At 49.7% G+C, this 25,690-nt stretch overlaps 1 protein-coding gene across 1 annotated transcript; it reads left to right on the top strand.

The window, feature by feature from the left end:
* Window positions 1–23,393: 23,393 nt before the first annotated feature.
* LOC136356159 (uncharacterized) lies at window positions 23,394–24,619 on the top strand. The gene is made up of 2 exons (XM_066309739.1): window positions 23,394–24,182; window positions 24,512–24,619. Exons 1-2 carry the CDS (start codon window positions 23,394–23,396, stop codon window positions 24,617–24,619), a joined length of 897 nt encoding a protein of 298 aa, XP_066165836.1.
* The last annotated feature ends 1,071 nt before the right edge of the window (window positions 24,620–25,690 follow it).

Below are 25,690 nucleotides of genomic sequence, written 5' to 3'. Positions count from 1 at the left end.
AGTCCTCGCTTAGGGCTTAGGCATCATGGAGATAAGCCGGATTTCTTCAAAGATGAAGTCAAAGGCGTCAAAGAGCTGTGGGTGAGCCTTCATCTTGTAAAGCAAATTTCTTGTATAGGCAAGGACGTTGCTAGCATCACCTTCCTTGGGATTGAGAGTTTTGCGCAAGAGCTTGTTGAGATAGGCATAGAAGGGAAGGAGACCTTTGATGGTGCCTAACTCATAGTCCACATCTTGGTACAAGAAGTGAAGAGAATTTGTGTCCATGGGCTTCTCAGCATTAATCTTGACACGATTGGTGCGAGAGCGAGCCGGAAACCCCAAAATGGCAGCAAACTTGGCATATGTCACTAAGTATATAGTGCCATCTGTCATCCAATGAATAGTCTTTTCTTTGTTGGGCTCAAAGTAAACTATGGCATAGAATTGTGCAATGATTTCTTTGCACCATGGGTATTGCAAGCCCATGAATTCCTTCAAGTTTTGCCGAGCACAAGCTTCAATGACTTCATCAATAATTGGATCATGCAACTCCTCCATATACTTCCAATCAACCCACTGCATAAGAATAGCCCCCTTCTTAGGTGCAATCACTGTCTCATAGTAATCCTGCTGAAAAAGGTTCCAAAACCGAGGATCGGTGGACAACTGTTGAAATTTGTAGGGATCTTTCTTACGCTCTTTCTCCAATTCAGTCCACTTGCGGTTCCACCTTATGACTCTCCGATGATAATTAGGATCTCTAGAGGGAGCAGTGATAAAGAAAGGCCCTTCTTCCTGAGCGGCTTGCTGAGCGGCAATGTCCTCTTCTAACTGAATCTCTTCCTCAAAGGATGGTGCATGAGAACCACTACCTTGACCAGGCTCAGAAGAATCCGTAGGATTGCCTCTCCTTACTTTGCTAGCAGGTGCACTTGATCCTTCTCCACTAACTCGGCTGCGGCGAGGAGGAAGAGGAGCACCACGCTCCACATTAGCCACTTGAGCTGCTTGGTCAGAGGCTTGAGCTTGCGCGTCAATGGTATCTTTGCGGGATTCAGACATACGCCGTATAGCATGACGAGCCTTGGAAGAGGGAGAGCGACCTCGAGAACTCATTGACCCACGGCGAGAGTAAACTTGATTCTTGAACTGATCCTTGATCATGAGGATACACTGATTTAGAACAGAGGATAATGATTAAGAAGAAGTGGAAGAAGAATATTTAAATGTGAAGCAAGGAGAAATTTGGACTGGGCCAAAAGGAGGTCGGATAGTCTGATTTGACGTCGGACTATCTGATGTACATTGGACTATCCGGCGGCATATTAGACAATCCGACGGCCTTTTGCCCTAGACCAACAAATCTCGATTCACACAAAAATATCCAATGGAATCAAAGGATCTTCTAGGTACTAGATCTAGGCACTAAAACAAGAAGATTCACCGAAGGAAATCTTGAAATAATATACCATGAGGGAGATAGAGGAAAAACAAGGAAATACCTCAAGAACCACCAAGAGAATCACTGGGGAACAAGTGATTTGGAAGGAGTTGAGGGAGGGAAACCACCCTAAAGAGAAGGAATAGCAATCAGAGACTCTGAAACGAAGATTTTTGGTGGCCTAGAACTAGGGTTTTGAGAGGAGAAGAGGGGTGGAGAGAGAAACGACTGAGACAAATGACTGAAGGGGTAAAAAAAAAGAGTTACCCCCGGGGAGGTTAAGTCCCCTTGCCCTTGGCCCCACGTCGGATAGTCCGATTTGAAATCGGACTGTCCGATTGTGGCCGGATAGTCTGACTTGATGTCAGACAGTCCGACATCCTTTGTGGCAGAGACAATAAAGGATGGCTCAAGGAAGATTTTTTTTTTCAACAACATTTTTATAGGATGAACTCGGCTAGACTATTACTTGGACAAATGCAGCAAAAGAAAGAAAACTAGGCACCCTCAAGAGAGGGAATGTACGAATCTATAGGAAATTGTGCAAGGACCAAGATTCATTAGAGAATGAGATCCCCGTACACATAGATTCAAGTTATCCTCATAGATTATGACTAGTGTTTATTCATGAATTGAATGTTCACTTTGTCATGATGTGGCAAGCAAACCTATTCTAGTAAATGAAAAACAAATGCATGCAAAAGATCAAGCCACATTCCGAGAATCCAAGATATTTAGCTCACTTCTCAACTCACAAAACCTAGCTTCATCTAGAGGCTTGGTGAAGATATCCACCAATTGTTTGTCGGTTCTTACATGTTGGATGTCTATGTCGCCTCTTGTGGAATGGTCTCTTAAGAAATGGTGGCGAATATCTATATGCTTGGTTCGGGAATGTTGGACGGGGTTATTGGCTAACTTAATGGCGCTCTCATTGTCACATAGGAGTGGGATTTTGGACACATTTAGGCCATAGTCTCTCAAGGTTTGCTTCATCCAAAGAAGTTGAGCACAACAACTCCCCGCCGAAACGTATTCCGCTTCGGCGGTGGATAGGGCGACGGAGTTTTGCTTCTTGGAAGATCAAGAAACAAGGGACCTACCCAAGAATTGGCAAGTACCCGATGTGCTTTTCCTATCCACTTTGCACCCGGCATAATCCGCATCGGCATAACCAATGAGATCAAACCTCGCTCCCTTAGGATACCAAAGACTAAGATTAGGTGTGTGCACTAAATATCTAAGAATTCTCTTCACGGCCACAAGGTGACACACCTTCGGAGCGGCTTGAAATCTTGCACACATGCACACACTAAGCATAATATCGGGCCTAGATGCACAAAGGTAAAGGAGTGAGCCAATGATGGAACGGTATACCTTTTGGTCGACGTCTTTACCTTGCTCGTTGAGGTCGAGGTGGCCATTTGATGGCATGGGAGTGTGAATTGGCTTCGCATTCTCCATTCCAAACTTCTTGAGCATGTCCTTCAAATACTTTGTTTGGCAAATGAAAGTTCCTTCCTTGAGTTGCTTGATTTGAAGGCCGAGGAAGAACTTCAATTCACCCATCATGGACATCTCAAAACGTTTGGTCATCATCCTACTAAACTCTTCACTAAAAGACTTGTTAGTAGAACCAAATATAATGTCATCGACATATATTTGGCACACAAAAATATCATTATCATGTCTTTTAGTAAAAAGAGTTGAATCGGCTTTCCCGATTTCAAAGCCGTTCTTCACAAGAAAATTGCGAAGACACTCATACCAAGCTCTAGGGGCTTGCTTAAGCACGTAGAGTGCCTTGTGGAGTTTGTACACGTGGTTGGGATACTTCGGATCCTCGAAGCCAGGTGGTTGCTCCACGTATACCAACTCGTTGATAGGCCCGTTGAGGAAGGCGCTTTTGACATCCATTTGATATAGCTTAAAATTGAGGTTAGTAGCAAAAGCAAGCAATATGCGAATCGACTCAAGTCTAGCTACCGGCGCAAAAGTTTCACCGAAATCTAATCCTTCGATTTGGGTGAACCCTTGCGCCACTAACCTCGCCTTGTTCCTTATTATGACCCCGGCCTCGTCTTGCTTGTTGCGGAAGATCCACTTTGTGCCAATCACATTTTGCCGAGGTCGCTCCACCAAAGTCCACACTTCATTACGGGTGAAATTGTTCAACTCCTCTTGCATTGCCATCACCCAATCCGGATCATTTAGAGCTTCTTCCACCCTTAGAGGTTCAAGAGAAGACACAAACGAGTAATGCTCACAAAAATTTGCAATACGAGAACGAGTGGATACTCCCTTGTTGATGTCTCCTAAGATGTTGTCGGTGGGATGATCTCTTTGGATACTTTGGTGGATTCTTGGGCGAGCTAAGTTGATCGGTGAGGGTGGCACTTGCTCGCCTTCTTCACCTTGATCCATGCTTGAGGTAGAGGGAACGTCGGCTTGGGTTGATGTAGGTGGCTCCACTTGTGTTGAGGAAGAGGCTTGGCTCCCTAGGACGCACGTTCCCAAGAGCCAATCTTTTGATTGCTTCGCTTGGATCCTCCTCTTCACCTAACACATGTGAGTCAACTTGCTCTACTTGAGAGCCATTAGTTTCGTCAAATGTCACATCACGCGCGATTTCAACAATACCGGAGGTTTTGTTGAAAACACGGTATGCGCATTCATTTGACCCATACCCAAGCAAGAATCCCTCATCCACTTTGGGAGCGAACTTAGAGGATCTAGCCTTCTTATTAAGAATGTAACACTTACTACCGATAACACGAAAGTAAGAGACATTTGGTTTATTACCGGTAAGAAGCTCATAGGGAGTCTTCTTAAGAAGGCGGTGAAGATAAAGGCGGTTGATGGCGTGGCATGCGGTGTTGGCGGCTTCGGCCCAAAAACGGTCCGATGTCTTGTACTCATCCAACATGGTCCTCGCCATCTCAATGAGAGTCCTATTCTTCCTCTCAGCCACTCCATTTTGTTGAGGTGAATATGGAGCCGAGAACTCATGCTTGATGCCTTCTTCATCAAGGAAACTCTCGATGCACGTGTTCTTGAACTCCTTGCCATTGTCGCTTCGAATGTTCTTGATCTTGAGGTCGAACTCGTTTTGTGCTCTTCTTGCAAACTTCTTGAAGATAGCTTGTGTCTCACTCTTGTCATGCAAAAAGAACACCCACGTGAAGCGTAAAAAGTCATCAACAATAACAAGACCATATTTGTTACCTCCAATGCTTAGATAAGCAATTGGTCCGAAGAGGTCCATGTGGAGAAGCTCCAATGGTCTTGTAGTGGTCATCACATTCTTGACGGGGTGATGTGCTCCAATTTGTTTGCCGGCTTGACATGCGCTATACACCCTATCTTTCTCAAATTGAACATTTGTTAGTCCAAGGATGTGATTGTGCTTTAGAAGCTTGTGAAGATTCCTCATACCAACATGGGCTAGCCTCCGATGCCAAAGCCACCCCGTGTTGGACTTAGCCACTAAGCATGTCTCATGTTTGGCTTTACTTGAGGAAAATTCACAAGGTAAAGCTTTCCCTTGAGAACACACTTAAAGACTACCGAGGAATCATTCCTTCTATAGACGGTCACATCAACATCGGTAAAAAGACAATTGTAACCCATAGAACATAATTGAGAAACGGACAAAAGATTGTAGTTTAGAGATTTTACCAAGAGAACGTTGGCAATAGAAAGATCATTAGAGATTGCAATCTTACCCAATCCCATAACGTTTCCCTTTCCATCGTCCCCGAAGACTATGTTATCTTGTGAAGTGCCATTTGGATCAAGAGATGAAAACATTGATTCTTCTCCGGTCATGTGATTGGTGCATCCACTATCAATCACCCAACTTCTTCCACCAGTGACATATTCCTACAAGGGATCAATTTCTAGTTTTAGGTACCCATACTTGCTTGGGTCCTCTCATGTTAGTAACAAGTGCCTTAGGCACCCAAAGAACTCTCTTGATAGAAATATTCTTGCCCCTTGGGCCTACATACTTAGCAACAACACGACCACTAGCATTCTTCCTAAGAACATAAGATGCATCAAAAGAACAATGTGAAGCACAATCATTAGGAAGGATACTTTTGGCCCTAACAAAGTTGCTAAGACCTTGGGGCCTCTTGATCATCACACTCTTGTCCACCTTTCCTTTTGGTGGAGGAACATACCCAAGACCCTCATGGTTGAAGTTGTCCCTTTGATAGCCTAGGTACTCTTTTAGGGCCTTACTACCCATATGGCACTTAAGTAGGCCATTGTGAAGGAGTCCCATAAGCTTCTCATTTTGCTTTTGCAAAGCACTCAAGGAAATAGAGTTAGTAGCACAAGCTTCAATATCAATATCTTTGCATCTTGCACAAGGTTCATTGCTTGGGGCAATTTTGGAGCATGATGCCTTGCTAGGGAGAGAGACACTATTCTTTAAGGTTTCAAACTTCTCTTCAAGAGAGAGGTAAGCTTTATCCAAGCCATCCACTCTCTCTTGAAGTTGAGCGTTTGCCACCTCAAGATTAGCATGAGACTCTTTGGTTTGCTTGTAAAGCCGTACCAAAGCCTCATTTTTCTCTCTCCTTAGCAAGTTCGCACTTGAGTTCATGAGATCGCTCTTTCTCATGAATGAGCAATTCCTCTTGCCTCTCAAGTGTTGCATATTGATCCTCAATTCTCCCAAGCAACTCACTCAAGTGTGGTATGGATTCTGTCACGCCCGGAAATTCACTAGTAATTTCCGAACTTATTTGTGCATAAAATCCTCGTCCAGGAATCAGCCGAGGTACACAAACTGACAATTTAATATACAAATCCATCATAATAATAACGTTACACACTTACAAAAGAAAAGAAAACAGCAGCGGAATTAACGGTCTAGCGATGGCTTCAGCTCCACTCCCACAGGCAGCTCAACTGGGGTATAAGCCAAACGTCTTCTCCTTCTGGATCCTTTATCTTCAACTGAGGTTGATTGATTATTGCAAGAATGAGCATATGACATACTCAACAAGCCACACAGCAAATATGCAAGTGCACAAGGATACCAAAGGATGGCATAATATAGGCTCATTTGCGAAAGCAGCATTTAGCAAAGAGTTAAGAGTAGTAAAACAGTAGAGTAATTAATTAAAAATTTTAATCAACACTGAACAGCACACCCATGCTGTACAGGCCCAACCATCCTGAACAACCATACCCGGCTGTACAGATCTAACTCCAAACCAGGAGCTAAGCAAATTATTATCAGGTATTAACATCCATAATTATTGTGAGAGGTGTGAGACTAATCACGAAAAACATTGCTCAACTCGCCCATAACCGCGGGCACGGCTATTCGAATAGTTTTACTCTGGCCAGAGGTGTACCACTGTACCCACAAGACACGATTCCACACATGTTGCCATGCCCCGAAATACCACCACGGCATTGCAAAGGGGGAAATCGTGACAATACCCTTCGCACAACACAACTCAAAACAGTGCACCGTTCCTGGATCATAATCACCCCCTTATAAACAAGGCATGGACTCCCCAGCGACCCCCATGGACTTCTCGCCACTTCTCAGTCTGGCGCACTATAATGAATCATGCTATACAAAAGATAAAGCCGTTGCCCATGCTGGCTTGTGGTTGGTACGGTTAATGTTTCACAACAGTAGCTCGCGAACCGGTCCTTAATTGTCAGGAGCACGACTCTCAAAACCATGTGCTCACAACCCACCATTATGAAGTTTTAGTTGGCAAGTAATTAATTAACCAATCACGATTAACCATCGTGAACTATCATTAAGCCATCCTTAAATAATAGTGAGTCATAAGTTATCCCAATAGTGTGCTAATGTTTCTAAGCATGGCTAAGCAATCATAACTAATATCTAGCTGAACCAATATATAAAGCCCAACTAGTCAAGTTATAATAACCCAAGGTATCAAGGAATAAAGTAATCAATGCAAATTGGCCATAACAAAGGAATAAGTTCACACCACCCGGTGACATTCGAAAATAAATGCACAGTTGAAATAAATAGAGAATTTAAATATAGGATCAATATGCTCAAAGGATTGTGTTTAGGATCTGTGTGACTTGCCTTGCAATAATCGGCCTTCAAGTAATCTTCTTGATCACTTCCGACGCACTCACGAACCTTCGCAACGACGGAAACGACAAGCTAACACGCAAAACGAAGAAAAAGACTAATAAAAACCAAATAAACAGTACATATAAAGTAAACAAACATGTAGATCATGATTTTAGATGAATTTAGCAACTTGAACCACTCAAAACCGAGTTACGATGATTTAGTTATGAATTTCCGAAGATTTAATCTATTAGAAAAACGGGAAAAAGAAAAACCGATGACGTCATGCTGACGTCATCAATGGCAGCCGACTCGGATGGCAAGCTCGCCGGAGATAGAGCGACCGGCTGCGGATTTGGAGGACATGAACACGTAGAGGACGACGAGACGAACCCAACGATACTCACCCTCGTGCCAAACGACGACCGACGACGGCCGGCGACGAGGAGGCGACGGCGGCGGCTCGGGTTGCACGGGGCGGCGGAGCTCCGATGACCGGCGACGGAAAAGGAAGGGTGGCCGAGCTTCCCCTCACCACGGCGCACCCAACGGTGGTGACGGCGACCGGCGACGACGATGGAGACGGCGGCGCGGCGGCACTGGAGATGGCCGGCGGCGGCTGTTTGCTTGGCGGCGGTGGCGACGGAGCTACGGAGCACGGAAGAGGACGGGAGAGGGGGCAAACGAAAGAGGAGGACTAGGGGGTCCTATTTATAGCCTTGGATTGAAGAGATCGGACTCCTCCCGCAAGAAATCGATCCGGGAAATCAAAAACTCGGTTTTGGAGATAAACTCAAAAACGAGTTCGATTCGGATAAAATACTCAACGGTTTGCTCCGATTCTTGGGGGTAAAGATAGAGGAGGATAAGAGGAATATTTCCCCTCAACAAAATTGGAGAAAAAGAGCAACGGGGAGGCGAGATTTGGAAGGAAGAGGCGGCGGCACTGTGCACGGCACGGCTGGCTCGGGCTCTGCCTGAGTTGGAAGATGAACAGTAGCGCAGGGAGGGAAAATAGACTTTTCCGGCTAGGCTGAGAGGAGAGGAGGCGGCTCAGGTTGGGCCGGCGGAAGAGAGAGGAAGGAAAGGAAGGAATGGGCTGAAAATGGCCCAAGCTGAGGAGGAGGATTTTATTACTTTCCCAATTAAAATAATCACTTAAATGATCTTTAAATTATTAAAAATACTTCCAATGCTCAAATAATTTCAAGAAAAATCCTGAAAATACTTGGACACTCAAAGTACTTAAAAAAATTACAATTAGACCATTTAATGATTAATTTAATATGTGGGTAATTACTGAAATGCTCTTTGTATGATTAAAAATTAGGAATTGAGCTCCGAAAAATCTGAGAAAATTCCAGAGAGTATAATTAACCATGAAGAATTTAATAAAAATTAAATCCATCCATGCTTTATATTTAGGAAATTTTATTTCCCACATTTAACTTCACTTGTAAATTAATGAACATTTAATATAAATTCTGATAATAATTTATTAAATAATTTATAAATCCTGAAACAAAAATCAGGGTGTGACAGATTCCTTGGTTATGGATTTAAGCAACTCATCATCCATAACTTCATCCTCAACCTCATCCTCCTCGTCACTAATAAAATCAACATTAAATGACTTGAGAGGAGAAGGTACCTTAGGCTCCTTTGCCATGAGGCAAATGGGAGCATCCTCATCACTTTAGTAGTCGAAGAGTCTTGGTGGTGATGAAGGCTTGACGGCGAACGTGGCGACTCCTTCTCCATCACTTGAGCTTGACTCGGAGTCGGAGCTGAAAATCATCCCAAGGTGAGCTTGGCCATAATGTTCCCGCTTGCTATGCTTATACTTCTCCTTCTTCTCATCCTTCTTCTTATCTTCCTTGATGTGGGAACCATCCTTGAGGTGAGGGCAATCCGCAATGAAGTGCCCGGGCTCTTTGCACACGTAGCACACTCTTGCGGAATGTCTTCCACTTGACTTGCTGGAGTGATGCTTGGAAGAATTTCCCTTGAAGAAGCCGCTTCGCCTCATGAACTTGCCGAACTTCTTGACGAAGAGAACCATTTCTTCATCATCGATCTCCTCCTTGCTCTTGCTCTTGTGGCTCTCTTCTTCTTCTTCCTTTGCCTTCAATGCCAAGTCTTCCTTCTTGATGCTTGTCGTTGAGCTTTGGTTGATGTATTGGATGACCTCCTTGGACTCTTGCACAAGAATGTCATGGGCAAGAATGCGTCCGAGCAAATCATGAGGTGTGAGAGTCTTATAGTCCGGACGCTCACGAATGATGGTAACCAAGGTAGAGTTCCTTGGAGTGATTGCTCGAACCATCTTCTTGACCACAACCTCATCGGTCATGTCCTTGGAGCCAAGTCCCTTGATCTCATTGACGATCTTGCTCAACCGGTCATACATGTCACTTGGGCTCTCACCATCCAACATCACAAATCTCTCAAATTGCCCCTTGAAGATCTCCACCTTGGACTCACGAACACTATCCGTGCCTTCATGCAAGTTCCGAAGCGTGTCCCAAATCACTTTGGCACTCTCAATGCCATCCACACGGTTGAACTCACTTCCACTCAAGGCACTAAGTATTGCATTGGCGGCTTGAGCGTTCTTGTGCTTATTCTCGTCGTCCTCCTTGGTGGGATCTTCGGGATTCTGCAAAACATAGCCTTTTTCGACTATTCTCCAAATAGATGGGTTAATAGACTTCAAATGCATCTTCATCTTATGCTTCCAAGCGGCATAGTCCGTACCATTGAAGTACGGAGCTTTGCTGCTATAGGTACTCACATAAGATGTGGATGTAGTTGGATAGTGATAAGGAAACTTAGCTCCCTTATCACCATCTTTGCCTTCCCCCATTTGGCCCGACATGATCCCTCCAAGCGGTTAAGCCTAATTTGGAGATTAGGCTCTGATACCAATTGAAAAGGTCAATTAGGCCTAGAGGGGGGGTGAATAGGCTAATTTAAAACTTTATGCCGAAGCTAAAACTGATAGTCTGATCCACAGTCAGACTATCCGAAAATATCAGATAGTCTGATGTTGGATCAGACTGTCTGATCCACTAAAAGAACACTACAAGTAGATCTAGTGCACAAACAAGAGTATGGCCCAAACAGCGACTAGATTTATAGCGGCACAAAAAACAAAGCTAAATAATGGAAGAAGAGATATCACCAACAATGAAGTTCACCGAGTTCTTCCCGGAGTTCAAATCCTTGAGGGGATTCTACTCTCCGTTGAGGAGCTCACTAAGAGCCGGGTCTTTGCTAACCCTTTCCTCAAGAGGTTGCACTAAGCACTCCTCCTTCCACTAAGGGGTATCTCTTTCCTTGTGGAGGCGAGATCCGGCCTTCACAAACTTCTCCCGGCCAACCACACGTAGATCGGTGGCTCGGGAGTGACACCTAGCCGTCTAGGAGTCCTCAACCTCCAAGAGTAACAAACATCACACAACTCTTGGTCAACCCTAGTGCTCAAGATCGAGTGAAACACACACTAGGCCCTCAAACCCCAAATCCACAACCACCAAGATCGACCACACAAAGAACAAGAGGGGATTTGAGAGAGGGAGAGAGAGCTCAAAGATCCAAAGCACCTTAGCACCAAGCTCAACCCAAAGTGAATGTGAATGAATGAGTTGGGTAACCCTAGAAAAGGGTTAGGTGGGGGGTATTCATAGAAGCCCCCAAAATGTGGCCGTTGGGAGAGAATCTTTTCATCCCACCTCGGAAAGTCTGAGGTGACATCGGATAGTCCGATGTTTTTGACCCCCAAGCAGGCCAGAGACAGAGAACGAAATTCTAGAGAATTTCGGACAATCCAATCGATCGGATAGTCTGATGTCATATCGGATATTCCGTTATTTTTGAACCAAGAATTTCATCCTCTCACAGAGACTCAAGTTCCATTGAATTTCTTAGTCTCTGGATCATTAGATACTCCGATCATATCGGATAGTCTGATTTAAAACTCACTCAAAAGGAATAAAAAGCAATTCAAAACAGAGAGTGAAGTTCTGAGAAATTTCAGATAGTCCGACGTATCGGATAGTCCGACCTTATATCGGATAGTCCGATATTTTTTAGCCAACACTCAGACCCAAGACAGTGAGCAAAGTTCTGTGAAATTTCGGATAGTCTAATCAACATCGGATAGTCCGACAGACATAAAACAGGAACACTTCAAATAAATGATTTTGAGCACTAGTGTTCTACCAATTATATGCATGTGGCATTCCTCTTAATAGTACGGCATCCTAATACTCAAGAACACAAGATATGCATGGATTAGAAGACAATTACCACAAAAGATGCCGCAATACTTATTGTGTTGACATCCACTACTTTTTCATCCTTGCATACGTCTCAACAAAAAGCATTAGTTACCCTCTAATTGTGTTGTCATTAACACCAAAATAAATGAGGGGTCCTAGATGCACTTTCAGTGAGAATCATAATCAAGATGGCAACACGGCACAGCTACAATTTAACAACTTCCAGGATAGGATTGACTATGCCGTGCAACATGCTTTAATTAATCAATCTTGGGTGTTAGTCAATACTTTGTCAAACATGGTGAAGTCGATGGTTGATTGCTCGATAGCTGAGTATCAGGCTACAGGACCGGTTTATTTGCCAGGAGGTGTTTTCCCAAACTATCGGCCCTTGGTCACTAATAATCAGCCAGCTGTTCAGCCAATTCCTCACAGTGCACCATCGGCTCAACCGACAGCACCAGTCTCGGCTCCTGCACCGGCTGCACCATCATCGGCACCAGGTCAACTAATTAATCCTTGGTTGTTGGTGAGAGAACAGCCATAGCATAATGGACAAAATGTGAATCGGCTAACTCAAGACCAAGTTGCTGCTATGTTCTTACCAGCTCAGCCTACTGTTGACACAATCTAGCAACAACCGATTCAGCAGATGCCACCAAGACAGCAGGTTGTGTAGCCGATTCAGCAGACAAGACCGAGGCAACAGGTTGTTCAGCCGATTCAGCATCAAGGTTTGGTGAATGCATCGGCTGGGTTCGGAACACCTGACAATTAGCTAAGACAGCACGCTGCGAATCAAGTTGTCCCAGAGCATTTGGTTCATAATGTGCAACCAGATAAAATGGTGGTACCTCAAGTTATTCCCGAACATTTGGTGCGTAATATACAACTAAACTTTCAGAATTATCAAGGGGGCAATTTGAATTATCAGTATCAGCCTCCATCACCACAAGTTCAATATCAGTAAGGGGGGTCGACTCAGCCCCAGTTCGCTCCTCAATACAATCAATTCGAGCCAATGCCACAACAAGCGCAGGGAGTGCCTCAGCAAAGACCATGGGCCGATATGATTGCAGATGTGATGAGAGAGCAGTTTGGGCTCAAGCCGAAGGATGCTGGAAACCTGTATCGGCATCCGTACGCTGAGTGGTTTGAGAGGGTTCCATTGCCTAACCGATTCAAGGTTTCATATTTTTCAAAATTCTCAGGACAGGACAGCGTTTCAACCTATGAGCACGTTAGCCGATTCTTAGCTCAGTGTGGTGAAGCATCGGCTGTGGATGCTCTGAGGGTTAGGTTGTTTCCATTGTCTTTGTCTGGATCGGCTTTTACTTGGTGTTCTTCTTTGCCATGTGGATCAATCAACAGTTGGGCCGATTTGGAGAAGCATTTTCATAGCTATTTTTATAGTGGGGTTCATGAGATGAAATTGTCTGATTTAACAGCGATTCGGCAAAGGCATGATGAGCCTGTGCAGGACTACATTCAGACGTTCATAAAGATGAGGAATAAGTGCTACAGCTTGAGCTTAACTGATGCTCAGTTAGCCGATTTGGCTTTTCAGGGCAGCTCCAATCAGGAAAAAGTTCTCATCCAAGGACTTTGATAGTTTGTCACATCTTGTACAGAAGGTAACCTTGCATGAGCAGATGTTTGCAGAAGCCAGGAAAAGCTTTAAGAAGGTCAATCATGTATGTCCCTATATGTATGGATCTGATGATGATGATGATGATGATGATTCTGAGATAGCAGCAGCCGAATGGGTTAGAAGCAAGAAGGTTATACCATGCCAATGGGTGAAGAGTTCTGGAAAAGAAGAAAGATATGACTTTGATATCACAAAGGCTGATAAGATCTTTGATTTTCTACTTCTGGAGAAACAGATTCAGCTTCCTGCTGGGCACACAATCCCATCGGCTGAGGAGTTAGGCAAGAGGAGGTATTGCAAGTGGCATAATTCTGGGTCTCATTCTACCAATGATTGTAATGTCTTTAGATAGCAGATCCAAGCAGCTATTAAAGGAGGCAAAATCAAGTTTGATGACTCCAAGAGGCCGATGAAGATCGATTGCAATCCTTTTCCCATCAATATGGTACACATTGCTGGACGAACTGCCGATGCAGGAAGAGCTAGAGGTTTTCAAGTGAATTCGACTAAGATTATCGATAAGTATTAGAAGAAATATGACAAGCAGCAGGTGTCACGACCGGAAATAACCCAACGGGCGTTCCTTACGTGCGTGCATTAATCCTTGTCCCAGGAGGCAAGGTACACCAAAAGTTGATACAATTCAGAGTTTAACAAGCGGAAGCGTAAATAGTTAATTTATTACATGGGCAGCGAAGGCCCAGCACACACAAAGACAAACGAGAAACAGCGGAAGACTAGGGCGACGACCACAGGCACTTGACGGCAGGCACGAGCTAGACACCGAAGCCTTCATCCTCCAGGAACTCCTCTTCTGGGTTTGGGAAAAATTGAGCAAGACTGAGTACAACCACCGTACTCAACAAGACACACCCACAAGTGCAGAATAAATGCAAAGGAGTACAAAGGAGTTACACTATAAAGGGTTAGGGTTGCAGTAAACAGCATTTAAAGACATTAGTTGCTCAGGGCTATTTTGCAAACACGATTCTAGTACTATACAATATTATTTATCAAGGCCGTGAACCCACACGAACCTGCCTTAACCCAAGGCCTACGATGATTCAGACCGAACTGGCAACCCGACCCTGGGTCCCAGCTCGTCCCAAGCCAACCCAGGCCAACCATTCCACATTTTAGTTGTTAAGCAGGTTTTAAGAATTAAAACACTAACTTGGGTACATTGCTCGGCTTGCCCATAACCGAGGGCGCGGCTATTCGAATAGATTATACTCTGATCAGAGGTGTACATCTTTACCCACAAGACACATCTTCCTCACGTGTAACCACGTGCCACATACCACCACGGTATACAGACGAAAGACGTGACATAGTTTCCAACCCATCCTAGCCATAGACAAGAGTACCGACCCAATCCCACCTACGGCCGGAACCCCCGGGACAGGCAGGCAGGACTGAGCCCCTAGCAGCAGGACACCGGCCCTGTGCCATGACATCTCGACTACCGGGCCGCAGCTCGTGTAGCCTTCATTTGTCCTAGAGATGTCCATCGACCCCCGACTTCTTCCATCTCCATCCGTGTACTTTTGTTTATAACTAGACTGAGCCACAAACTAAGCCTTACCCACTAGACATGTGGAAGTACGGTAGTGCTTTGCAACAGAGGCCCGAAGACCGGTCCTTATATGGCCGAGGTGCTACTATCAAAACCATGCACCCCGAGCCCAGCCTAAAACCATTTTTGGGGATTTTGAATAGAAGGAGCGGTGTGAAGCCAATTCCACAATAACCAAACCATTCCATAGTGTCCAGGTGATATGAATATTCCCAAAGTCTAGAGTTGTAAAACCGCCTAATGTTACCTAATTAAAAGCGAAGCATCTACCTAAAATCATACTAGTGATACCATGAGTAGAGTGTCCACTAGTTGGGGTTTTGTTTATTCTAGGGTGAACAAGGAAATAATAACAATAACAATAATAATAAGGTCATAACAAAGGTAAATAGGCATGGCTAAATAAAACAGTGATAACGCGGGAATTTAAATAAAGCGATAATGCAATAAGTTAAATCAACATAATTTTACAAACTGGGATTCAATATGTTCAAAGATGATGTGACTTGCCTTGCCCGCTTTCCCAAACGTCGGCTTCAACTTCCACGAAGAGCGGATCTTCCGAAGCTGCAGCGTCTACACGACCAACGGAAAAGAAACGGCTTTTACTCTACTAAACTCCATATAACAAGCAGAAACAAAGCACAAAAATGGGTTCTTGACTTCTTAAGGAAAAATTAGAGACTTGAACGGTCCAATTCCGAGTTCAAATGGCGAAGTTATGGCCATTTGAAGTTTATATGCTCTTTAAATGGATATTTACGAATTTCTTCATTTAAATTTTAATTTAAAATTGGATTTATTGCGTCAGCCGAGGGGAGGGGCGCGCGGACCGGGTCCACGGGAGTGGGGCCCACGCGGCAGCCTCACGGTCCACGGTGGACCGGGTGCACGCGGCTTACGCCGGCCGGCGCCGTGGGTCCCACGCGTCAGCCGCACCCGAGGGCGCGGGCGGCTGACGGCCGGGCCCCACATGGCAGCCGCGGGGCGCGCCCGAAGGCGGCCTCGCCGGCACAGCCGACGGGAGGCGACGCACCCGCACCCCGATGGTCGCCGCCGGCGACCACCGGCGCGGCGGAGCGGCGCTCGAGAGAGGGGAGGGAAGGGGGAAGTGAAATGGCGGTCCACGGCTCACCCCGGGTCGATGGCGACGACGGGAACGGCGACCGGAGCGGAGGAAGGCGGCGGCGCGGCTCGGGTCGACGAGGACGGCGGCGTTCCGGCGGTCGGCGGGCGAAACGGAGGGGTGGACGAGGTCGGCGAGGTTGCGGCGAACCCGAAGAAGGCGACGCCGAAACGGGAGAGGGTCCGGGGCGACGACGGCGGCGGACCGGAGCTCGGCGGCGACGGCGGAGAGAGAGAGCGACGGCGCGAGCTCGATTCCGACGGGGAGAGAGAGCGGCGAGGGTCGGAAACGGCGGAGGGAGGCACGGGGAGCGTTTATATAGGGTTGGGAGGGGGAGAGAGCGGCCGGATGAGGGGGAATCGGCCACGGAAGATCCGGCCGCCATTGATGCGCCGGCGAAGTTAGGGGGAAACTTTCCGAACGAATCCGAGGGAGAGAGAGAGGGAAAAGTGGGGGGAAAGAGGGAGGGAATCATGGGGAGTGATTTCCCCCTCTTTATTGCGCGCGGGGACGGCGGGAGGCGGCGGGATTCGCGGCGGCGGCGGCGCTAGGGCACGGGCGAGGCGGCGGGAGCGGCGGGAGGAAGGGGATGACGGGTGGGCCCCACCCGTCAGCGAGGGTGGCGTGCGGGCCCGCCCGTCAGCGGCACGCGCGCGCGGGGAGGGGGCCGGATGGGCCGCGGGGGAGAGGAGAGAGAGGGAGGGAGGTGGGCCGCGCCGGCCCAAGAGGGAGAGGGGGAGGGAAAAGAAACTTTTTAGGGTTTTTCTTTTTTATAAAACCTTTTTAACTTTGTTTATTTCTTCTTAATTATTATTTGTGCTCTGAAAATTCCACTAAAATTTATTTACGCATTTTAGGCTTTTAGGAAATATACAAAAATCCTCCAAGCCTTATTTGACTTTTAACTTTGCACATTTTAATTGTTGGAGGCTTTCACATGGATTTTACTTATTCTATGCATAGTTTTGAGGATGTATTTTAGAGTCGTTTTGGGACGCGACAGCAGGAGAGGCGTTATGAAGAAGATGATGGCGGTTTTGGTCCTCATTGGGGTTGTGAGTTCTTTAGATTTTGCTGGAATGAAGGTATGAGGCTGCCATCTATTGAAGACTGTCCTGGGTGTAGCAATGTTGCAGAAAGTTCAAGCCAATCGTATAATAGAGGCAATCGGCTAAGGCAAACAAGAGTTCCTGTTCATCAAAGATTGAGTCCAGTGAACCAAGACTGTGACCAAGAGGACAGTGAAGACAGGAAGACCCAATGGTGTCCTTCTGGTATTTTTACAAATAATCAGAAGAGAAGGGTTCAAAGGTTGAGGAATAGGGAACGTTTTTAGGAGGTTGAGCAAGAGATCAACCATCGGCTGAAGAAAACGAATTCGAAGCAGGAATGGCGCATTAAGAAACAAGTTCCTACAGCCGATGAAGTAAAGAGATTGGCTAGAGGAAAAAGTGTTGTGACTGCCTCGGTTAACATGGATTTTATACTACCTGCGGAATTTGGGATCAAGCAAGCCGATGTTGATGAAATTGAGGAAGAATCGGCTAGATTGATTTTATCACCAGAACAAGCAGTCTTTGAGAAACTGGAAGGGACAGAGAATCGGCATCTTAAGCCATTGTATGTAAACGGCTATGTCAATGGGAAGCCTATGTCTAAAATGATGGTCGATGGTGGGGCTGCAGTGAATTTGATGCCTTATGCTACATTTAGGAAGCTAGGCAGGAATGCTGAGGATCTCATCAAGACAAACATGGTGCTCAAAGACTATGGTGGCAATCCATCAGAAACCAAAGGAGTTTTGAATGTAGAGCTAACGGTCAGCAGCAAGACTATCCCTACAACATTTTTTGTTATCGATGGGAAGGGTTCCTACAGCTTGTTGCTTGGAAGGGATTGGATTGATGCCAATTGTTGTATTCCTTCAACCATGCATCAATGCTTGATTCAATGGCAAGGCGACAAGATTGAAATCGTGCCAGCCGACAGGTCAGTCAACGTTGCCAGTGCCGATTTAGCTCTTTGGGAGATGGATGGTTTCGATTGCTTATCTGGAAAAGTTTGGGATGGAGAATTTCTAAAAGTATCCGATTGTGATATACAGCCAATTGAAGATGGAGAGCCCAAGTTATTATTTTGAGGGCATCGTGGAGGGTTCAAACGTCTATAACAAGGATACAGTAGATCATCTCGATGACAAGTAAGAACAGGGTTTCTTGTTGGCCGATGATTTGGAAGAAATTGACATAGGTCCAGGTGATCGACCAAGGCCGACATTTATCAGTAAGAACTTATCTCCAGAATTTAGAACCAAGTTGACAGAGCTCTTAAAGGAATTCAAAGATTGCTTTGCTTGGGAGTATTATAAGATGCCAGGACTCAGCCGATCGATTGTTGAACATCGGCTACCTATCAAACCAGGGGTTAGACCACACCAGCAACCTCCGAGAAGATGCAAAGCCGATATGCTCGAACCTGTCAAGGCTGAGATTAAACGTTTATATGATGCTGGTTTTATTCATCCTTGCCGATATGCCGAGTGGGTTTCTAGTATAGTTCCTGTTATCAAGAAAAATGGCAAGGTTAGGGTGTGCATTGATTTCAGAGATTTAAACAAAGCTACCCCAAAGGATGAGTATCCAATGCCAGTAGCCGATCAGTTGGTTGACGCTGCTTCAGGGCACAAAATATTGAGTTTCATGGATGGAAATGCAGGATACAATCAGATCTTCATGGCCGAAGAAGATATCCATCAGACAGCTTTTAGGTGTCATGGTGCAATCGGCTTGTTTGAGTGGGTTGTAATGACTTTTGGCTTGAAAAGTGCTGGAGCTACATATCAACGGGCTATGAATTATATATACCATGATTTGATCGGCTGGTTGGTTGAGGTCTACATTGACGATGTGGTTGTTAAGTCTAAAGAGATAGAGGACCACATAGCCAATTTGAGGAAGTTTTTCGAGAGAACTAGGAAATATGGCCAAAAGATGAACCCAACAAAGTGTGCTTTCGGTGTATCGGCTGGCCAGTTTTTGGGATTTCTTGTTCATGAGAGGGGAATTGACATAACTCAAAGGAGTGTTATTGCAATCAAGAAAATTCAGCCTCCAGAGAACAAGACGGAGTTACAGGAGATGATCGGCAAGATAAATTTCGCTAGAAGATTTATTTCTAATTTGTCTGGAACATTAGAGCCTTTTATGCCATTGTTAAGATTGAAAGCTGATCAAAAGTTTACTTGGGGGCTGACGGAGCTCGTGGCTCCTCACCGGGAGACCGCGCAGGCCCCCCTTTGCCAGTTCGGCCGGGGGCTTAGGGTGAAATCTCAAGCTCTCGCTCTCTCTGTATGTGGAAATATCGTCTGCCAGCCAGAAAACACGAGACACCGACGATCTATACAGGTTCGGGCCGCTGAGAAGCGTAATACCCTACTCCTGTGTTTTGGTGGATCTGTGTATGAATGAGCTACAAGTGTCAGCTGACTTCTCCCCCGTTCTAAGCTCATAATCTGGGAAAGAATCAACCAACCCCCTCTCTATGGGCAAGGTCCTCCTTTTATACTTCAAGGGGATACCACATGCACCCTTCTCTTTCCAAACTGGACTGTTCTTTTTCTCTTGAATGGGCGGAGATCAGCACGGTTGCTGTCCGAATGACGCTCCGATGGGACAGCCCACACCTACCTCCACTTCCGCCGGGGGTGAGCGCGTCGTGGGAGCATGGCTGTGCGCTGACGATATGGTCAGTGTCAGACCGGTCGCAAATCGGTCATTCTTGTCCACCGCGTGTAATCTTGGCAACGTGCATGTTTGCCCTTCTTCACACAACATTTTGCTTGTAATGGTTAGGATGAAGCCTGGCATATATCGATCGGGGCTAACGTGTCATCTCTAAGAGATAACACGCTTAACGCCGGCTTGAGACGAGTGCCTAGAGGCTTTCGTCTTGACGGGATGGGGCATGGCGTGCGTCAGACCGCCAGTCGCCACCTAACCCGTGATCTGACCGGTCTGTGACTGGTCACAGACCGGATAAAGGGACGCGCCGTGCTGCACTGCGTGCAGCGTGACACGCTTGACCAGACTGCAATAAATGCTGTTAGGTGAGCACAGCTGTGCTCACTTATCCCATATACGTGGCGCAGACTTCCTAAAGGGGGTCGGGGTGCCCCGGCCCTCGGGGCCAGGGCAAGCGCAACCCGACCCCCCCTCGGGGGAAATCAGGAGGAGGGCGGACACCTCACCCTCGGGCCCGACGTCCCCGAAGGTGCCAGGCCACGTGGGCGATTGTGTCTGCCTCAAGCCTCTAGTCATGATACTCCCGGTCCCATATCACCGACAGTAGCCCCCGGCGTTATGCCAGAGCAATTTCCCTTCCCAAGGGAAGCGGTCAGGTGTGACGCCACTCCTAAAGCCTGGTGACAGGTGGGACCGGTCTGCATAGTTGGGCAAAATCCCCAACGGTCCCAGTCCATGCACATTGGTATTGGTAACTTTGGTTGTCCATAATGGGCGGTCTATTCAAGACTGCCACATCACTTGAGCAGCGCGCGAATCTGGGTGAGCAGATTTGTCTCGCCCGGAGATACGGTAACGCCGCTTCGGTTGGCGAGCGTAATTAACGCGCGCACGATACAATCCGTTTCGATTGCCACAACCGCATATCCACTTCAAGCGCCGTAAGCGGGCGAATGGGATTAGTGGAAGCGTGGGCACGGGAAACGAGGGAGCAAGATAGCGAGATACGAGGGAGCGAGGTAGTGGGCGCGAGAAACGAGGAGCCAGGCCCAGCGATGGCAAGGGTATAAAAGCATCGAGAAAAGGATTTGCTCCCTTCCTTTCGCCATTGTTCCTCTTGCCTTCGCTGCCTGAGCTCTAACTCTTTCTCTACCACGCCCTACTTTCGCCACACGCGCTCGTTCCCAATCATCTCTTCCTCCACCGCCATGGCACGGGGCTCTGCTCTGCTCGACGGCAGTGTACTGCCGCCTTCCCGCATCGTGAATGAGAGGCACGCCGGACTGCCGCGCCGCTTCATGCCGGAGTCCGCCACCGGTCGGGAGATTGTGATGCTGGGCGAGGGGCGCCCGGCACCAGACTACCCGGGGCGGTCCATCTTCTTCCTCCCCTTCGCAATGGCTGGGCTGGTCCCGCCATTTTCTCATTTCTTCATGGATGTCCTGGAGTTCTACGATCTCCAGATGGCGCACCTCACCCCCAATGCGGTGATGACATTGGCCATCTTCGCACACCTGTGCGAGATGTTCATTGGGGTGCGCCCCTCTCTTCAGCTGTTCCGGTGGTTCTTCACCGTGCAGTCGGTGTCACCGCCATCGGTGGTTGGCGGCTGCTACTTCCAGCCGCGGGGGCCGGTGTTGAACCGCTACATCCCCTGCGTCCTCCGCAAGAAGTGGGACGACTGGAAGAGCGACTGGTTCTACACCCCCCTCGCCGACGAAGCGCGCCTCCGACTTCCGAGCCAGCCCCCGGCGCAGGTCTCCAGCTGGCGGGCGCCGGTAGATCTGGGGGAGGAGTACGACGCCGTCCTCGACCGCCTGGCGGGCCTGCGATCCCAGGGGCTCACCGGGGCCATGGTGTACGGCGATTACCTCCGTCGGCGGATTGCGCCGCTCCAACGGCGCGCCCGGAGCGCCTGGGAGTACACTGGGCCTGAAGACTACATGCGGACCCACCAGGGAGCCAGATGGGATTGGGCTCCTGAGGACTTCAAGATCGTAGTCCAAAGGGTGCTGAATCTTAGCTCCGCGGAGGCGTCTCGCCTTCCTCAGGAGATCCTCCCCCTCTGCATCGATCCCGACCGCGTCTCCATTCTAACCATTATGCTGGGGGTCGGGGCCTCAGAGGAGAGAGCCCCTAAGGGCCACGACGGCGCGGGCGAGAGTCGCCCGGGGAAAAAATCTGCCCCAGGAGGGGGTCGTGCTTCTGGGCCCCGCGTCGGGGGCTCGGGGAGCAGCCGCCCTGCCGACGCCCCGGGGAAGAGGAAGCTGGGAGGAACACCTCCCCCATCTCCTCCCCGAGGGGGCGGGGCAGTGCGTACCAGCGGTCGGCGCCCGGAGGGGGCTGCGCCGACGTCACAGCCCGAGGGGGAGCGCAAGAAGAAGCGGCTCCGCAAGATGGGGGAGACGGAACCAGCCCGGGGAAACCTAATTTCCCCTCCAAGGTGGTCATTCAACCGACCCCCTCGCAGGTTCGTCTCATTCTCATTGCGACCACCTTTCTCCCAAAGAGAAGTTTTTTCTTACCCATTTTGTTCGTCTTTTGGTTTTTTCTTCTGCTTCAGCGATGTCCCGTCGCATTCCTCCCGCCGCCCCAAGTCCGGCCAGTCCGAGGCCGAAGATCCAGCGGCCGCAGAGGAGCGGAGGCGGGAGTCTGACCGGCGTGAAGCCGCAGCCCGCCTTCGGGAAGCTGAAGAGGCCGCCCGGGAGGCCGCCCGGGTTCGCCAAGCGGAGGAGGCTGCTCGGGAGGAGGCCGCCCGGGCTCGCCAAGCCGAAGAAGCTGCCCAGGAGGAGGCCGCCCGGGCTCGCCAGGCTGAGGCGGCAGCTGCTGCTGGCGCGTCACTCGGGCCCACTCCCTCGGGCGGCCCTCAGGCGACATCCTCCGAGGCGGCTCGCGACGAGGCCGCGGGCGCATCGCCTGGGCCTACCTCACCGGGCGACGCCCAGGACCAAACGGGCCCGGGGGACATCCCCGAGCCCAGCGCATCCTCCGGGGGGCCAAGCCGCGTCGCCTTTTCTCCAAGGCGGCTTTTCTCCTCTTCTCTCGTCGCCCCAGTGAGCGCCGAGCCCATTATGCAGGCCTTGGCCGCCGCAAACACCGCGGTGCTAGATGGATTTAGCGCCCAGGTGGAGGCCTTGCAAGCGGAACGAGCGGAGCTCGAGGCCGCATGGGCGCGTGTCGAGGAGGGGCGGCGCTCGGTGGACGCCATGGTGGAGGTGGGCCGTAAGGCCCACCGCCGCCACATCTCGGAGCTCGAAGCCCGCAAGGCGGCGCTGGCGGAGATCGCCCGGGAGGTGGAGGAGGAGCGAGAGGCCGCCCTCGTCGCCACCACCGCGATGGTCGAGGCGCAAGACACCCTCCGTCTTCAGCACGCAAGCTGGGAGGCGGAGCTGAAGAGCAAGCTCGACGCCGCCCAAGGGGTTCTCGACTCCGCCGCTGCCCGAGAGCGGCGGGCAACGGAAGCCGAAGCGGCGTCCCGGCGGCGCGAGGAGGCCCTCGAGGCCCGTGCCATGGCGCTGGAAGAACATGCCGGCGCCGTGGAGAGGAGCTTGATGGACCGCGAGGCCGCCACTGCTCTCCGGGAGGCGACGCTGGCGGCGCACGAGGCCGCCTGCGCCGAGGAGGAGTCCGCGCTCCGCCTTCGCGAGGATGCACTCGCCGAGCGGGAGCGGGCTCTCGAGGAGGCCGAGGCCACGACGCAACGGCTGGCGGACAGCCTCTCCCTCCGCGAGGCGGCGCAGGAGGAGCAGGCGCGCCGCAACCTTGAAAGCGTCCGCGCCGAGAGAGCCGCGCTGGAGCAGCGGGCTGCTGGCCTCGAGGCGCGGGAGAAGGAGCTAGACGCGAGGGCGCCTATCAGCGGGGCGGCCGCGGGCGAAAGCGACTTAGCCGCTCGCCTCGCGGCTGCCGAACACACCGTCGCTGACATGCAGCGCGCGCTGGACTCCTCCACCGGGGAGGCCGAGGCCCTTCGCTTGGCGGGCGAGATCGGGCCCGACATGCTCTGGGATGCGGTCTCCCGCATGAAGCGCGCCGGTCGGCAAGCGGGCCTCTGGGGAGGCCAGACGTCGGTGCCCCCCACCAATCTGGAAGGCCTCGCTCCGCACCTCAACAGGATGGCTTGGGTTCTCGAGCGACTCCCCGAGGAGCTTGAGAAGACCATCAAGGCATCCTCGAGGGACCTCGCCCGGGGGGCGGTTGAACTCGTGCTGGCGAGTTACCAGGCCCGGGATCCCAACTTCTCCCCCTGGATGGCGCTGGAGGAGTTCCCTCCCGGGACCGAGGACGACGCGCGCGCGCGGGTCGGGGACGCTGCCGACCACATCGTCAACAGCTTCGAGGGCTCGGCCCCTCGGCTCGCGTTCGCCCCCAGCTCCGACGAGGAGGGCGACGCCAGCAGCGAGGACGGCGGTGGCGACGAGGCCGGCGACCCGGGCGCATATGAATGAGCCCCCAGGCCCCCGCCACTCTTATCTTTTTTCTTGTTCTTTCTTCTAAGGCCTTCATGCCTCTTTTTTGTACAATCTAACTTAATCTGCAATGAGAAATGATGAAAAATTTTTGTGTTAGTTTTATTTTGCTATATATATGAGTTGAGGATGATCTGTGCCATGGTCCTTTTGCGCCTTAGCTTGAAATAAGGGCTCGCGCCCAAGTCCCGGTCCTCGAATGGCTCGGGTCGGGGCTAGTGCCTGGGGAGATCCGCATGTCGAGACTGGCCAGGCCGGGAACGTGGTGACCGAGGGGTATGGGTGACCCGATTGTGGGTTTTTGCCGATTCCCCCCCGGAGTTCACCACGCCCCGGGGCACGGCTCGGTTCTGGGCCCCGTTTGGCGATTTTAGCTGACCGAACCGAGCCCCCGAGGGCAAGGTTGAGCACGAGTGACATTATTTCAAGTCAAGATTCTTCAAAAGGAAAAAACGGCACAGACACAACCTTTAGGAAATTGAAACTGCTTCTATTGAAATGCTGAAAGGAATATATATGCATGTGTGGTAGCCCCCGGCTAACCCTGCACACCCGAGGGGGGGTGCGGGGTTAGCCCGAGCCAAAACCTGACACCCGACCCCCCCCCTTCAGGGGTAGAAGCGACGAAGGTGTTCAATGTTCCACGGGTTTGGCAGCTCCGTGCCGTCGCCCGTGGCCAGCCGTACCGAGCCCGGCCGGGGGACACCGATCACTCGATACGGACCCTCCCACATTGGTGAGAGTTTGCTCAATCCAGCACGCGTTTGGACGCGGCGTAGGACGAGGTCGTCGACGCAGAGTGATCGGGCCCGGACGTGGCGCTGATGGTAGCGCCGCAGGCTCTGCTGGTAGCGCGCAGCTCGGAGGGCCGCGCGCCGCCTTCGCTCTTCCAAGTAGTCGAGGTCATCTCTACGAAGCTGATCTTGATCAGCCTCGCAGTACATGGTGGCCCGAGGAGACCTCAGGGTGAGCTCAGATGGGAGAACCGCTTCTGCGCCGTAGACGAGGAAGAAAGGCGTTTCCCCGGTCGCTCGGCTTGGTGTGGTTCGGTTCGCCCAGAGCACCGCTGGCAACTCCTCGATCCATGAATCGCCGTGCTTCTTGAGAATATTGAAGGTCTTGGTTTTAAGGCCTTTGAGGATTTCTGCATTGGCGCGCTCCACTTGGCCATTGCTTCTGGGGTGGGCAGGTGAGGCGAAGCAGAGCTTGATGCCCATGTCTTCGCAGTAGTCGCCGAAGAGCTCACTAGTGAATTGGGTGCCATTATCCGTAATAATACGGTTAGGCACTCCAAAACGGGCCGTGATGCCCTTAATAAATTTAAGAGCAGAGTGCTTATC

This window comes from Oryza sativa, chromosome 4 (genome assembly GCF_034140825.1).
Source record: "Oryza sativa Japonica Group chromosome 4, ASM3414082v1".
Taxonomy (NCBI): domain Eukaryota; kingdom Viridiplantae; phylum Streptophyta; class Magnoliopsida; order Poales; family Poaceae; genus Oryza; species Oryza sativa.
This window is presented reverse-complemented; position numbering and strand designations above follow the sequence as displayed.

Coding starts and splice junctions, on each gene's coding strand:
- LOC136356159 (XM_066309739.1), top strand. CDS start 23,394: ATGGCGCTGGAAGAACATGCCGGCGCCGTGGAGAGGAGCTTGATGGAC. Junction 24,183..24,511: donor AGGACGACGCGCGCGCGCGG/GTCGGGGACGCT, acceptor TTTGCGCCTTAG/CTTGAAATAAGGGCTCGCGC.